This window comes from Vitis vinifera, chromosome 7, assembly GCF_030704535.1.
Source record: "Vitis vinifera cultivar Pinot Noir 40024 chromosome 7, ASM3070453v1".
NCBI lineage: Eukaryota > Viridiplantae > Streptophyta > Magnoliopsida > Vitales > Vitaceae > Vitis > Vitis vinifera.
The window spans coordinates 3,078,717-3,093,941 of record NC_081811.1 but is presented as its reverse complement, the minus strand read 5'-3'; the positions used below and the strand labels follow the sequence as shown (position 1 = coordinate 3,093,941).

The 15,225-nt window shown below is 37.3% G+C and overlaps 1 protein-coding gene and 2 long non-coding RNA genes across 6 annotated transcripts; 2 read left to right on the top strand and 1 right to left on the bottom strand.

Moving 5' to 3' along the window:
* The first annotated feature begins 4,134 nt into the window (after positions 1–4,134).
* LOC132254055 (uncharacterized) lies at positions 4,135–5,250 on the top strand. 4 transcript variants are annotated; one of them, XR_009465999.1, is made up of 3 exons: positions 4,135–4,539; positions 4,962–5,029; positions 5,184–5,203. It is a non-coding gene; the product is annotated as an uncharacterized LOC132254055 (long non-coding RNA). The 4 variants fall into 4 exon arrangements; XR_009465998.1 differs by lacking the exon at positions 5,184–5,203 and adding an exon at positions 5,231–5,250 and having other exon boundaries at positions 4,136–4,539; XR_009466000.1 differs by having other exon boundaries at positions 4,136–4,539; positions 5,197–5,214.
* Positions 5,251–5,455: 205 nt separating this feature from the next.
* LOC100242588 (wee1-like protein kinase) lies at positions 5,456–7,065 on the top strand. The gene is made up of 3 exons (XM_059737866.1): positions 5,456–5,589; positions 6,579–6,639; positions 6,728–7,065. Exons 1-3 carry the CDS (start codon positions 5,581–5,583, stop codon positions 6,967–6,969), a joined length of 312 nt encoding a protein of 103 aa, XP_059593849.1. The 5' UTR covers positions 5,456–5,580; the 3' UTR covers positions 6,970–7,065.
* A 382-nt stretch (positions 7,066–7,447) lies between these two features.
* LOC132254056 (uncharacterized) lies at positions 7,448–8,566 on the bottom strand. The gene is made up of 3 exons (XR_009466001.1): positions 8,450–8,566; positions 8,120–8,354; positions 7,448–8,039 (listed from the first exon to the last, which is right to left on the bottom strand). It is a non-coding gene; the product is annotated as an uncharacterized LOC132254056 (long non-coding RNA).
* Between the last annotated feature and the right edge of the window lie 6,659 nt (positions 8,567–15,225).

Below are 15,225 nucleotides of genomic sequence, written 5' to 3'. Positions count from 1 at the left end.
TTAGAGCATTTAATGTTTGGCAGGTTATCGTTGTCTCGACCGGACCTCAACTGGGAAGATGAAGTTACTGGATGAGAGAAAGTGTTTTTGGCACTCCTCGACTGGACCTCGACCGGACAAGGACAACCGGTTGAGCCGTTTGGCCAGAGTCTCGACCGGTTCAGTCTTTTGGCCCCGAAAACCTATCTTTTTCAATTCCTTTCTTTTCTAACACTTGGGCAAGGTCTTTAGGTGAAATAATATGTCAATTTTAAAACTTTTTGCCCAAGGTACATTTGTTAAAACTTGGGTTTTAATGAAATCGAAGTTTTAAAGGATAAACCAAGTTTTCTAAGATGCATGAAACGGTATGAAAATCCTAAGTGCACCCATGCATTCATCTTACATTCATTTCCTATGATCAAAAGTCTTCCCAAAGTCTTGATCTTGTATCCATTTGGTCATTTGATGAATTTCTGAATTTATACCTCAGATTCTTTACCATTTAAAACAATTAGTCACTTAACCATGATTTGTTATTATCAAAACTCGATTAGGAGAACCCTTGGGCTAACAAGTTCTAAATTGTTTTTTAACTATATTTGAAGCATTAAGAGAATGTTTTTAGATCTGCATTTACTTTTAAACTTGCATTTCATTTTAGTGTATCATTCAACCCTAATTTCATTGTTTTGAAAACATGATCGGACCGACCGGTTTAACCATCGACTGATGGCCTTTTCGATTTGGTTTGGTGAAATAGACCGTCTAGAGTTTGAACTGTCTCATTTCTCACTTCCTTCCAAGCTCATTTACTATATTCTATTGCAATTAACTTTCTCTTGTGATGTGAAGGTATAAATACTACATAAATGCTTTGTAGGAATTTCAATGTGAGATAGGTTAGGCCTTAATAATAATAAAATAAGCTTCACATGGAGGGGAATTGAAACCTAGGACATGTAGTTTACATAACGAGTGGTTGACCACCAACTTACACAGCTATTTGGTCAACAACATGGAAAATATGTATATATCTTTAAATTTTTATCATATAGAACATTTAAATAAATATAAATATTTATATCTACCATTATTGGTATAATAATTATTAATTATAAATATAAAAATAATATAAATTAATTAATATAATAGTTTTAAAAATTTTAAAATAACAAAATACATACATACATACATACATACATACATACATACATACATACATATATATATATATATATATATAATTTCTTATCATTATTTTTAATATTATTAAAATATAAATTATATATTTATGATGTCACTGGTTTGATTATGAAAACAATGCTTTATATTGAAATTTTTTGTTATAAAGTATATTTAAAACAATAATCCAAAAAGGTATTTGGAGCTAGAAGTCCAAGAAAGTTGATTGGAACTATAGTCCATTGTAAACTTGAAGGTTTGAGTTAGAAGCCTTGTTAAAAAAACTGTCACTCGATTGAAAACTTGAGGAGAGTAAATGTAAGTTGAGTTGTGTCAAATTGCTGTAAAATTTTGAGTTTGTATTCCCTCCTCCCCCTCCCCCCTCTCATTTTCTTTATTTATTTGCAATTTGTTCTTATATTGATTTTTATTATATCATTTTCTATATTGTCACTTACATTATTTAAGCTTCAATTTGCAAAAATGACCATCACCATATTCACCACCTATAAGGTGAAGTAAGACCAAACTCATGTCATTATTATGTTGTACCCTTTTATGTGGTGACATAGAAGCCCAAAAAAGACAAAATAATGATGAAGTTTCTCTTGCTCTTGGTATAGTGGGTCCTTAATGGAAGACTTGTATGATGAACTATTAGCTCGGTGGCACAACATGCCCCTTATAATTGTGTTGTGCCAAAGTTATAAGAACCAGTGTTTTAAAAACCGGACCGAATCGGCCGGTACAACCGTTCCAATCCAGTTCCCCCTTTTAGGCCGGTTATCAATTAGCGGGCCGGACGGTTTTTGGAGAACCGAACGGTTCAACACCCCAACTTTTATTTGACTAAGTGGGCCACTTTAGTCCATTCCCTCACGACCCAACATTGTTGGCCTACCCATTTTTTTGGCAAAACGGATTGTATCCTCTCCCCGGCCTAACATTCATTGCCCACACCCATCCTGTAAAATGGACCCTTAATCAAGAGTTGAGCCATAAGGCCCAACAACCACTTGGCTTGACTGTCCAACTTGAGTTACATGGGAAGAGATTTGTAAAGCACTTTATTTTTCCTCTTACTTCCAATGTGGGATAAGGTAAAAGGACTTAAAAGCAAAAATCAACTTTTTTCCTACGGACTACAACAAGGGGGTTTGAACCTAGAACCACAAGCTCATTTGTGTTAATTTTTAACAGAAAATAACTACATAGTCTATTTCAAATAATATATATATATATATATATATATATATATATATATATCACATATGTTTTTTTTTTCATTTTCAATTTGTTTTCATATATAAATACAACTTTTTTTTTAGTTACCATTTTGAATATATTGTCGTATTTAAATATTGTATATATTTTGTTTAATAAATTTAAACCATTAATACATGTATATAAAAATGAATAAATAATATTGTAAATATTATTTAATTTTTAATTATATATTTTAAATATTTTATAATTATTTTTATTTTTAATAAATATATAAAATATATATTTATGACATTACCAGTTTGACTACCGGTCCGATTAGTGAACCGTGAACCAGTAATTTTTTCGGTTCAATATTCGGTTCGATTCTAAAAACATTGGTAAGAACTCTCAACCATATGGATAGTTCAATGACTCATTAATATCTCTACTTTTGTACAAAAGTTTCTTATTTTAAAAATAAAAAACTAGGTCATACTTAAATTTTATACATTTGACTCAAAAATAAATTTGTCATAAATTAATAAAGTTATCCTAAGAAATAAAAGAATATAATTAATCTTTTTTTGTCATTTTCTTTATTTTCCAAAAAATTATTACTAAAAACATAAATTTAATAAAATAAAAATTAGTTAATTTGGATAAAAAGTCAATATAAAAAAATTCACAATTTTCTAAATTTGATATATATATATATATATATACACACACAACACGGAGTAATTACTAATAAATAGAATTTGACATAAAAAAACTTTATGTTTTTTACTTAACTGAACATAATTAGAAATCCTAATTACCATCTTATTACCAATTTTTTAAGTTATCATATCATTCATCATTATAAACTTTTGTATTACAATCCAATTATGATATTTTAGGATATTTAGAAATATATTAAATTACTAATTTTCAAATATTTTTCTTTATTATATGAAACAACAACGGAGTAAATTTTGGTATTTTAGGATGTTCTACAATTTATTAAATTAATTTTATTTTAATTAATTGTTTTTCAAATATCTTTATTCTAAAATACAAATAAACAAAATAATTTTTTTTAAGGATGAAGACTACTTATTTACATACAGTATACAACAGTAATAAAAAATAAATTAATAATTAATAACATTCAAATTAAGGTCCATTTGAGAATTTTAAGATCATAAAAATTAAAAAAATTACAGTTTTCATAATTTCCTAATAAATGAGAGTTCATCACATGAAAATTTTCATATAAATAAATAAATAAAAATTATATCTAATAAGTCAATAATTAATTAAAAATATTTAACATTATTTTATAATTTATTAATTTAAAAATAAAGTTTAACTAGAAGAAAAGAACCAAAAAAGAAAAAGAATTCTAATCAAATTTTAACTAATTTATTTTTTATTTCAATAGATTTTTAACAATTTATATGATTCTAAAATGATTGTTGGAAAAAAAATTAAACATTATAATACAGTTTATAATAAAAATAATTTAAAAAAATTAACGACGAAAGAGTTGTCATATTTAGACAGCAACTTTGCCTGCCATACACAAAAGCAATTTGAAATTTGTGGGCCGTCCTTTGTAGTGGGCTTTATGCTTCGGCCCACTACAACCGCACTGCCTTGGAAGTATCAAATCAATATAACCACAAAACTACAAGGCTGACGCGGTACGCTACCATCATAAATTGCTTCACCACAAGAACCAATCCAAACCGTTGAATACTCTCCCACTTCCTCAATCCCCAAATTTGGAAACGTGTCAAAAGGAGATGCGGGGTGCATTTTAAGCTCAACAATACTGGATTCATACAATCTCTGCCAAACTCGCGCATTTTTTAAATTTTCACTATTTTTTAATTCCCGAAATTTCAAAACCTCCATTTTTTCGGAACGTATTTACAGAGAGAGTTTTAGTGAGAGGAGAGAGAGAGAGAGAGAGAGGGAGAGCTCTGTTGATAAAGAGAAAAACCTAGAGAGAAGCAGTAGGAGGAGACAGAGGAACGAAATGAAGGGTACCCTAGGAAGGCATTTGACGGTTCAGCTAGGTCAAGTTTCTCGCTTCCAGAATCTTCTGGAATCCGTAACCGCCGCCGACAACATCGACGATGATGTCGATAACAAAGATTTCATTCTGAGCCAAGACTTCTTCTGGTAAATTTCACGTTTTTGAATGGCGTATTTTGATTGGAGAATTGCAAGCTCAATTTGATTATTATTTTTGTATCTGTGCAAAACTCACTGAAATTGGGGACAATTCGTTTATTTTTTACATTATAGTGCTGAAGAATGAAAAATTTAATTCATCTATGTAATGCTATAAATCAACAAATGGATTCATTTATGAGCTCATGAAGAATAGAGTGGATTGTATCATTCGGATATTGCATCACAAAGTTAAGAAATATTTAGAGTCGTAGTATTATCTTCTTATCATCTGATATCTCCAGGAACTTCTCGTTCCTTTTTCTTTAACTTAGTTGGGGGTTGGGTGGGGTTACTGCTGATTATCATAGTGTCTGTTCTGGTTTCATTTTTATATCTTGGGTTTAATTGAATAAGGCTGCAATCTACAGGTTTTTTCCCTGCACTTATTGGTGGAGATAGCCTTTCCCGATATCACACAGATTTCCATGAGATTGAGGTATCTAACCAAACCCCAAGTATTTCTATACTTAAGTGGAAGTATTAGGTTTTTTTTTTATAGTATTCACAATCTATATGGTCAAGCTTTTGGGGCTTGGATATTTTGCAATTAAAATGTTTTTTCCCCATCAAATCGGTGACAGGAACTTCAGTCGTGTTTTCAAGGTTCTGAAGAGAATTGATGGTTGCATGTATGCAGTGAAACATAGCACAAGACCATTGCATCAAGACACAGAAAGGTAGCTTCTTCATGCTTGGTATTTGTAGTATTTGTCTGAGCAGCTTTCTTATGCAATAATATCTGCAGGAGGAAAGCTTTGATGGAAGTTCAAGCTTTGGCAGCTTTAGGTCTGTATAAAATCTTTCATAAGTTTTACACTTTTTACAATTTCTTCTCCACAAATTTGGCATTGTTCATTTCCTAACCAAAATCAGCATTTTTCCTTTGTTCCTCTCATGAAATGATTGTAGGTTACTACACTTTGTGATCACAGCTTATCCATCAAGAGATCTTCTCACTTGTTCACAGAAGGGGAAGTCCTGGAACCTATGCATAAGGTTGATATGTATTTTTTCAAGGATACATATGTGACTCCCATGTCATAAAAATGAGTCCATAAGTGATATGATGTAACATATGGTACATGTAGAGAACAGATTATAAGAATGACCCTTAGAAGAGAGTATGCCAAGAGTCAAGAGGATGATTTTGGACAACCACCGCCTAAAGTAGGAAAACAAAGACAAAAGCCTAAAACCAACCGACTAAGCTAATTTTGTTTTATGACAAAGACCTAATGTATACTGGAGCGACCCATAGAAGAGAGTATGCTGAGAGTCGAAGTAAGAGGATGATTTTGGACAACTGCTACCTAAAGTAGCAGAACAAAACCAAAGGCCCAAAATCAATTGTCTGTTCTAATTTCTTTTATGGCAAAGGCCTAATGTGCCAGATAAATACTAATTTCATATGTAGAGCACCTATAGATGTTTTGAGTACTCAATCAGCAATTTTCCTACCCTTCTCTTAGACTGTGTCCTAAATTTGTTTCTTGATAAATTGTATCTTGTAGTTTACCATGGCATTTCAAGTAAAAATAATAAATATTCATTTCATATATAGAGCACCTATAGATATTTTGAGTACTCAATCAACAATTTTCCTACCCTTCTCTTAGACTCTGTCCTAAATTTGTTTCCTGATAAATTGTATCTAGTAGTTTACTGTGGCATTTCAAGTTATTTTTACTTTATTTCCATATTGTGTATAACAAATCTATTTCTTGTAATTTGTGACCAGTTACAGGGTGTCAAGAAGTGACACCACATTTTTGTTTGTTTGTTTGTTTTTCTTTAATTTTTTTTTAAAATATTTTATTTTGTGATAAATCTAATCTTTTTTCTGGCTCCATTTTTGTTTTGATGACTCCATTTCTAATGGTGTGCCCAAAATGCTATGGAAACTGGAAACTGGAACATCTGAATATCTACTAGGACCTTAGTTTTCAGTTATTGTTAACATCTTTTCACTTGAAATTTATCTACAGATTGCCAAGGCCTTGCAATTTACACATGAGAAAGGAATAGCTCACCTAGATGTGAAACCTGGTAACATTTATGTCAAAGATGGTGTTTACAAACTTGGTGATTTTGGTTGTGCAACTCTTCTTGATAGAAGCCTTCCAATTGATGAAAGGTGATGCACGTTATATGCCACAAGAAATCTTGAATGACAAGTATGACCATCTTGACAACGTTGACATGTTCTCCTTGGGAGCTGCTATCTATGAACTTATTAGAGGCTCACATTTGCCTGAATCACGATATCGGTTTTTGAATCTTAGAGAGGGAAAGCTGCCGCTTCTTCCTGGCTATTCTTTGCAATTCCAGAATTTACTCAAGGTACCAAACACAATTGACATATTAAACATTGCCTAACCATTGTTTTTGAAGAAAGGAAATGTTTCCATATTTTACATTTGGTGGGTCTGGAAGGCCACTCAGTGGAAGAATAAATAATTTGATTTGATTTGATCTTTTTCATCTCACATTATGTGAGTTTCTAGATTAAGGTGGCGTTTGTTTTTTTGGCTTAATTCTAAATAGAACTTTTTTTTAACTTAATACTAAATAATGCTTAATAGCATTAAGCATTAAGTTGTTTGTTTTTTTAAAATTTTATTTCTATTAAGTATTAAGCTGTTTGTTTTTTTATATGCTGAAAACCAATATCTTAATATTTTAATGTATTAAAAAAATATAATTTAACTTATTTTTAAAAAGTTCAAAATAATAAAATTGTTATAATAAATAATTTATCATTATCATTCTTACAAAAAATAATTAATATATTTATTTTTTATATAATTAAAATAAAATATTTAAACTTAATAATATGAAAAATAATAGATTGATAAAACCTAAATCAAATTAAAGAAAAAACATAACAATTCAAGTACATATTTTCAAATATCCGAAGACATCACATTTTATGCTAATATCTAAACATTGCATTTCTTACAATGGTAAAAAGCTAAAAATGACAAGTTAACTAAACACTTGAAAGAGTTCATTTGCGATTTGGTTTCGGAACTGTTGCATGAATTCTTGATCAGATGCTGCAAAAAAACTGCTTGTAGTTGAGTTTTGATTTTGATTGGCATTGTCACTTTCCAATTCCACTTCATTGTCATATTCGGAAAATAATCTATCCGCAATTGAGATTTGTCGAAGAAAATTGTGAATGGAGAAGCATGTCATGACAATTTTTGTTTGAGTAGTAAACGAATAAGGTGCCATTCTCTTCAAGGTTGGAAAACGCGCCTTAACAACACCAAAAGCACGTTCAATGACATTTCTTAATCTTGCATGACATTGGTTGAATATCTCCTCTTTTCCTACAGCTTTACCACTACTACGAAAATCACTCAACCAATAGCGCACATTACGATATGGTGCCATAAAACCTCGAGTGTGTGTGTATGCTGCATCTACTAAATAATATTTTTCTGAAAAAAAAAGGATTGAGTTGATTATTATAATGAATAAATACAAATTATATTAAATAAAATGAAAATAAAATATTTACCTGATGGGGGCATTGGAAAATTATGTTACGGGTTACGAATAGTTTCTGTCAAGACTCTTGAATCATGAGCTGTTCCTTCCCATCCAACAACAACAAACCTAAATATCATGTCAAAATCACAAACTGCCATAACATTTTGAAAACACTCTCCTCTCCCACGACCTCGATAAGGTACTTGTTGATTAGTGGGAATACATGCATGGATAAGAGTTCCATCAATTGCACCAACAGCATCCTACATGGTAATAATTCTTTAAAATATAAATAATTATTTTTATATGAGAATAATACAAATATGATATGAATAATTAGAAATAAAAAATAATGTACCTTAAAAATTTGTCTTAGCCGACGATTGGAGATACCATTTGAACTATCATTGAATGATGGAGGAGTAATCATCTCTTTTGAGAAATTCACCATGGCCACTAAAACCTCATGGAAGTATTTATGAAGTATTTATGAATAATTATTTTTTCTTCTGTTTTTTCTTAGAACCTTCTGCTTCATCATTAGTATTTCTTGGCAAATCCTCATCTTCTTCTAAACTAATTGAAGTTTCGCTAGGCATAGATGTAGAATGTGTTGATGATTCCTCAGCCCCAGAAGCTATCACTCCCCCAGAGCTCCAATTTTTAGACCCAGTAGCTAACACCCCTTCAAACAATGCCTCTAATTCTTCCACATTTGCTAATGGTTTAAAACGGAATTGTTTAGTTTCTGGATATTTCTATTTTACAAGATAAACAACAAATTAGTCATATATACATATATATAAGACAATTATTTTTAAAATTCACTCAAATCCATAAAAAAAACTACTTGTAGATATTCTTCCCATTTTTCAGCTGGCCAATCAAAAGTTTTGGTTACAGAGTTGTAACCATGTCCTGTCATAGTCATCATTTTACTCCAAATGAGATATTGTCTTTTCATGTAATCCCACCCATTCTTAAGTTGTTTTGAAGTATAACGTTTTCTAAGTAACTTCTCCAACTTTTCAGCAATTCGAGGCCAAGCACTAAACTTTAAACCTCCACCTGATCTAAAACCTTTGTTTGCCTCTTGAAGACAAAGATCAATAAAGTGCTTTCTTTGGATGGGGTCAGTCCAATTTGCCCTACTAATCTCAATATTTTGACTCATTACTGTACAAAAAACCAACCAACATTAATGACTAATTTTCAATTTTCAATTAAAGACAATAAAATAAAATAAAATAAACTTCAGTTGGTTTGGTATGTCTAAATAGAAAAGGAAAATAATTTTTTCTAACAAAAATATTAAAAAGGATTATATGTAAAGTGGGAGAAAGTGAAGGGGTGCTTTTGAGGGAAGTAGCAACTCATAAATGGTGGAAAGAGAGAGCAATACATGTTAGAGTTATTGCTTAAGGATGATAATCATAATGACAATAGTTTAGAGGGCTTGCTTAAGGATGATGATCATGATGAATGCAGTTTAGAGGGTTTGCTTAAGGATGACAATCATGATGAAAACATTTTAGAGTGCTTGCTTAAGGATGGTGACAATCATAAGGCGAGCAGAGATGATGGTGATGGCTATTACAGGTGCTACAAGCGAAGAAGAATATCAGCCTATTGTTGTTACCTCGCGTCTTTGAGGATCCACGTAGTTGCCAGATGGATGGACGCGTGATTTCAACTTATATAGGTTCTTGATCCAGTCGTTATACCTGCAAGAAGGCATCCGGACAGGGTGTCCGGATGCACCCTCCGATGGTTTTGTTAGCCATGATCAGAGAGAGAGGTACAAATCAGTTGGCCTTTTACCAGGTATTAAGAAGTTATCAGGGGGGGATCCTTTCCTTCTTCGTGCGAAGGTATATATATACAGCTTCAGGGGTACTGTTCCTCTCATTAATGGCGAGGAGATATTTTATGTTTGTCATGATGACATTCGGAGGCAGCATGGTCATCGCCACCCTACTGGCGGCTGTCAGAAACCGTGGTAGGTGATGCTGCTGTCTAGATATCGTGGGAAACGATCATGTAGAATGATCGCGGGAAGTGACTTGTTGTCACCTCGACCCGTCCTTTCACTCTGCAGATGATGGGACGTGGGCCATGGCTGGTTGTCGTGATAGCGTGTAAGACTTGCTTTACTTTAATTGATGATCCGAACGATTAAATCCGGATGGTCACATGCTGACTATCCGGATTGTATAGTGGAGCGGATACATTATGAAGGTTGTCCGGATGTCTATGCTCTGTCAGCGTCGTTTGCTCTTCCTTGGGCAGAAGAAGCTGAAACGTCATGTGCTTTTCCTTGAGGCGGTCCGGATAGGAGAACCATCATCATGCGTATCCTTAAGGGAATCCGGATGATGATGGTCCGGCTGATAACACGTGCTGCGTGTCACTGTGAGGTGCGTGCCACGTGTTTCCCAGAGGGAGGGGTCCCCACATTGCCCCCCTTTTTAACTTGCCTATTTTGCCAAAAAATGGGCGGGTTAAAAAATAACTGGCTTTTTGAATTTTGAAGAGGTCTCTTCGTCTGATTGGGCCACGTGGCGAGAGGGGGTGCGGAAGCCATAAAAGGCATTTATGATGAGCCGCCGACTCTGGGAATTTCCAGGCAGCATGTTGTTTCAATGATAGCGCTGTTTGGACGTTTGGCTTTCCGAGGGCTGGTCTCCCTATAAATAGCGTACTGTACCTTCTTTTTCATTTTTTCTACTGCATTTTCCTGAGAGCCTTTCTTCTTCTTGCTTTTGTTGCGTCCTTTGCTTTTTCTGAGTAAAGAAACTCGAAAATACTTTTGTACCGGTGACTTTGTGTCGCGACATTTGTTTGCTGCTGGTGTTCTTGTATTCGAAACGACGACCTTTCTTCTTCAGAGCTTCATTTGGTACGTGTACCTTTGCTATTGCTGTTCCTTTTGTTGCGTTTTGTTGGTTCTTTGGTTTTGGTTTCTGATTTGTTTGGGTTAGGGTTTGTGTATTTTCTGGGTTACTTGTGTTTTACCCATTGCGCTTCTTGTGTGTAGGTTTGGGCTTGTGTTTGTGGTAAGAAATGGCTGCAAAAAAGACTGTTTCATCTTCTGGGGCTAGCGAAGTTCGTGGAAAGGCGATAGATAAGCTGGATGCGAAGGAATTCCGGGAACGGTTCTGCATCCCGAATAACGTGACTATCGAACTGCTGAATGGGAGGGTACTTGTGCCTTCTGAGAAAGCAGAAGAAAAAACTATCATTTTCTCGAAGGAACAATTCAACGCGGGGCTCCGGTTCCCTCTGCCGGCGTTGTTCAAGGAGTTCCTCCACTTCACCAAGATTCCACCCGTCTTCATTCATCCCAACATCGTCCGGGTGTTGATGGGATGCAGCATCATAAACATGCTGTACAACCTCGATCTCACGCTGCTGGAGGTGTTTTTTTTGTATTCTTTGAAGAAGGTAAAAAATGACATCTTCAGCATGTCCGCACACCTGCCCTCCCTCCAACTGGTGACAGAGCTGCCAGATTCGACAAAGGGAGGGGCGACGGGACACGTGGTGGTCCGGGGTGCGTGGGCGGGGCTTTTGGAGCATCCGGCGAGGCCTTTCAACCCAAACTATTCCTTGGAGGTTCCGGGTAAGTTTGCTTTTGTGACTATTGTCCGGTTTTTACTTTGTTGATTTTTTGTTGACTCTTCCGGATGGCATTCTCATCTTTTGTTGCTGTTAATGTAGGTCCGGAATTGAGGGGCCACCTTGTGGACTGGGTGGAGAAGGCGTCCTTTGGCTGTCTCAGCAAATTGTTCGAGATAGACGCCAAGGAGAGGCAGTGCAAGACGCTGCTGACCGCGCGGAACCTGACGGCGGTCGTCCGGGAGCCCTGAGAATATGTCATCAACATTCTCCCCAGGAAGATGCCAAAGGAAGTTGTTCCTGGGGAGCATTATACTGTGAAGGATTTCCCGATTTACGAGGCGTTAAAAGAGGTTGACGCTAAAAAACGCCCACTTCTCCTGGAGGATCGGGAGAAGAAGAAGAACGAAGGGACCCTTCGGAAGGCTCCCGGACAGAATCGTCACGCAGACTCTCCTCCAGAGAAAATTCCAGCGAAAAGGAGGAAGCTGGTGAAGAAAAATGGGAAGGACTTGAAGGAACCCAGTCCTCCCATGGAATTTGCTCCTCCGCCCATTATTCATGAGGCGGAGGTAATGATAGAGGAGCCAGTGAACGCTGCCCCTCATTCCATCTCAAGCGGGTCCAGACACCTTGCGGGGCTGAACCACTCAAGCACCTCCTTGGCAGCGGTTGCGTGTCTAGCGAATTTGGCTGAGGAAGCTGCGTCTGTCAACCATCCGGACTCCCGCAATCCGGATGCCGATGCAGCTGAGGCCGTTTGCGCGACCCCCATGGAGGAAGCGGGAGCAGAAAGCCAGAGTCAGCCCTCTGACGATCCGGACCGGCTGGCTCTTGTTCTGGTGACGGGGCCACCCTCAAAGAAGCCTCGCTCGGTGCGCAACCTGAGGTCCGGACTCCTCGGGCGGCTTCAAGAGCGGCAGCAAGAGATTGAAGTCAGTTGCACATCCGCCCACGACGCTCATCCGGAGGGGGGTGAAGTGGAGATGGTAACTGAGACTGCAGCCGTCCCGACGGAGGTCCCAGCTGAGGTTGCATCGGGGGAGGTCCATCTGGCCGGAAATGTTGAGGTTGCACCCGAGGATGCCCATCCGGCCGTAAATGTTGAGGTCCCGAATCCGGAACAAGAGTCATCTTCTCTTGCCTCATCGGAGGGGAATCCTGTTAATGATGCATCTTGCACTTCTGCTAACCCTTTTAGCTACGCGGAGTTGGAAGAGAAGCTAAAACATATTCCACCCGGCTTGCCCCTTGTCAAGCCTTCAGCCCAGATGTTCGAGATGGTGGAAACGGTAAAACTGTTTTTGTGCTTTTTGATTGTCATTCTGATGTGTGATTTCTAACTTTGCTTTTCTTGCTTGGCTATTTGTTTGCAGCTGGTGAGTGGTCTTCGTGGCATGGCCAATCAGTACGATCTTTTCACTGACTTGCTCCGGACTACTGATTATGTGAAGGCCTTCGCCACTTGGCACAAAGATGCTGAAGATCAGTTGCGTCTGAGACTGGCGGAGGCTGAAGCCAGCATATCCACCGCCCGGAGGGAGAATGAGGCCCTCCGGGCAGATTTGGCTGACGCAAAGACCCGGGAGGAATCAATGGATGCCCGTCTGCTTGAGGCAGCAGATGAGGTGGTCGGTCTGAAGGGGGAGGTGAGGCAACTCCGAACAGAAGTTTCTATCGAAAGGAAACAGAGGGAAGATTTGCAGCTGCGCTTGGTTGCACAAAAAGAGGAGCTAGAACGGGAGTTTGCTGCAGAGAGGAAGGAAATTGAAGCAGAATATCAAAAACAAGTGGATGATACGTTCATCTTTGGGTATCGGTGCTGCATGAAGAAGAACTGTATCAGGCGGGACGTGCCTTCAATTCCTCCGGGTGAAGAAAAGAAACTACATGACAAGCCTGCTCCCTGATAGTTTATCTCTTTTTGTAACTTCTTCTGTAATCTTCCTTCTGTATTTTTTGTGGTCCGGAGACCTCTTTGTACATATTTTTAGCTATATCAATAAAAATATTTCTTTTCTCATCTGAACTCGTCTTGGCTCTCTTATTGATAATATTGCTTTAAATTAGACACATTCCATGGTCTAAGTAATGGAGTTCCGTCTAGCTTTTGTAAATGATATGCTCCATTGTCACTTGCTTTAGACACTATATAAGGTCCTTCCCAGTTGGCTTGGAACTTCCCTGCACCCACTTCAGTAGTATTTTCAAAAACTTTTCTAAGGACTAGCGTACCATTTTTTAAGCTTCTTGGCTTCACTTTACGATTGTAATGTGCTGATGCCCTTTGTTGATAATCTGCCATCCGGATGGCCGCACTTTCCCTCACTTCATCCGTCCAATCCAAATTTCTTCCTAATTCCATGTTTGCATCATTTTGTTTTGCTGCGTCGGTCAGGATAGTAGGGAGACCTATTTCGGTAGGAATGACGACATCCATTCCATATGCAAGAGCGAAAGGAGTATTTCCTGTTGGCCGTCCGGGTGTAGTTCGGTAGGCCCATAGGACACCGGGTAGCTCCTCCACCCACTTCCCTTTAGCTTGCTCAAGCCTTTTCTTTAGGGCATTGATTAGGGTTTTGTTTGTGGCTTCTGCTTGCCCATTGCTTTGAGGATACCGTGGTGTGGAGTATGAGTTCCGGATATTCAGCTCCGAACAGAAATTTCTGAATGCAATGCTATCAAATTGTGGACCATTGTCGGCTATAATGGTTTGGGGAATTCCAAAACGGCAGATAATATTTTTCCATACAAACTTGGTGACATCCTTGTCTTTGATGCTAGCATATGCTTCAACTTCCACCCACTTACTGAAATAATCTGTGGCAACAAGCAAAAATTTCTTTTGGGCAGGTGCAGCTGGGAGAGGTCCCACTATGTCCATGCCCCACTGTGCGAAGGGCCATGGACCTGAGATTGATTTTAACGTTGTTGATGGCATATGTGGAATGGGAGCGTACCTTTGACATTTATCACATTTTTTGACATATGTTGCCGCGTCTTTCTTCATTGTTGGCCAATAGTATCCTTGCGAATGAGCCCTATGTGCCAAAGATCGTTCTCCCGAATGATTTCCGCATATTCCCTCATGTAACTCAGCCAACACATATTGGGCCTTTGAGTGTCCTAGGCACCGAAGGTATGGTCCTGTGAAGGATCGTTTGTACAAGTGCCCCCCAATTAAGGTAAAACGGGCAGCTTGCACCTAGATTTTGTGTGCCTGTTTGAGATCTCCGGGTAGAGTTACTGCCCGGATATATTCTGTGATATCATTCATCCATTCTTGGCCGTCCGCTTGGGGTGCTTTAATGGTATTGCAGATTGAAATTTCTGAGACAGAGGGGTTGGTTTGCACATGTATGGGCAGTAGAATGGCTTCCTTGATAGGGAGGGAGGCATCTATGCCGGCCAAAGCGTCAGCGCGCCTATTGTCAGCTCGCTTGATTTTTTCGATTGTCCATTCAGTGAATTGCTGCAAGGTGTTTCTTACTTTAGCTAAGTATCGCGCCATGCGTG